Here is a 941-nt window from a genome sequence, read left to right on the forward strand (position 1 = left end):
ACGCGGCCGGGTTGGCCTCCATCAGCCGGGCCTTGTCCCCGGGGGGGTCCAGGGCCAGCACGGCCCCCTCCAGCGCCCCCAGCCCCTCCCCCCAGGAGCTCTGGGCCCGGCCCTCGGCTGCCAGGTACGTCCGCAGCAGGCGGCCCAGGGAGAGATGGAACCCGAGGTCCGAGCACTGCGGGGAGACACACCCCTGAACCCCGGCCCGGCGCCCCCCAAGGCCGGCCCAGCCTCGCCCCGCCCCGCCGGCGCCCCTCACTCCCGACCCGCAGCCCCCCAAGCCCAGCCCCTGCCGGTGCCCCTCACTCCCGACCCACAGCCCCCCGAGCCCAGCCCCCGCCCCGCTGGTGCCCCTCAATCCCCTGGAGCATCCAGCCTTCTCGGACGCCTGGGTCCCATTCCCCAAGCTGCGGGCTGGCAGCGCTGCCCGGACGCCTGGTCCCGCGTACGTCGAGGATGTCGGAGACGTCCCGTAGGTAGTAGTTGCTGATGACGGCGTTGGTGGACCCCAGGTGCAGGAGATAATCGTTCCGGGCTCCTGTGCACTTCGACTGCGCTGCCAGGAACCGGGCCTGGCGCTGGAGGGGGGGGGGGGGGGGGGGGGGAGCCCCACCGGGGGGGGGGGGCAGCCAACCCCTCCGAGCCTCCGCCCCCCACCCCCAAACCACAGAGCCACCCCTCCCAATAACCTGCACCACTTCCCTGCCCCCCATGAGCCCCAGGCCCCCTGCCCCCCAGCTCACCTTCTCCACCAGCCGCTCCCCCTTGCGGAGGGAGGCGCGTCGGGCCAGCTTGTCCTGCCCGGCTCCCCCTGGCTCTGGGGGCTGCCGGCCCCCCCTCTTTTCCTCCTGCCGCTCGGCGTCCCGCAGCTTGTTCTCCGCGCTCTGGCTCTCCGCGTGCTGCGTCTGGTAGGTTTTCATAGCCTGGGGGGGGCGGGGGGG

At 74.3% G+C, this 941-nt stretch overlaps 1 protein-coding gene across 1 annotated transcript in view; it reads right to left on the reverse strand.

The window, feature by feature from the left end:
* The window catches only part of LOC113408793 (rho GTPase-activating protein 4-like), a 1,059-nt gene extending 139 nt beyond the window's left edge, over nt 1-920 (reverse strand). The window contains exons 1-3 of the mRNA XM_029913991.1: nt 744-920; nt 450-578; nt 3-175 (exon numbers count right to left, since the gene is read on the reverse strand). Of these exons, the coding sequence (XP_029769851.1) occupies nt 3-175; nt 450-578; nt 744-920 (479 nt within the window). The remainder of the gene's footprint in view (nt 1-2; nt 176-449; nt 579-743) is intronic.
* Nucleotides 921-941: the final 21 nt, after the last annotated feature.

Source organism: Terrapene carolina, unplaced genomic scaffold (assembly GCF_002925995.2).
Source record: "Terrapene carolina triunguis isolate 2854851 unplaced genomic scaffold, T_m_triunguis-2.0 Scaffold24256, whole genome shotgun sequence".
Taxonomy (NCBI): domain Eukaryota; kingdom Metazoa; phylum Chordata; order Testudines; family Emydidae; genus Terrapene; species Terrapene triunguis.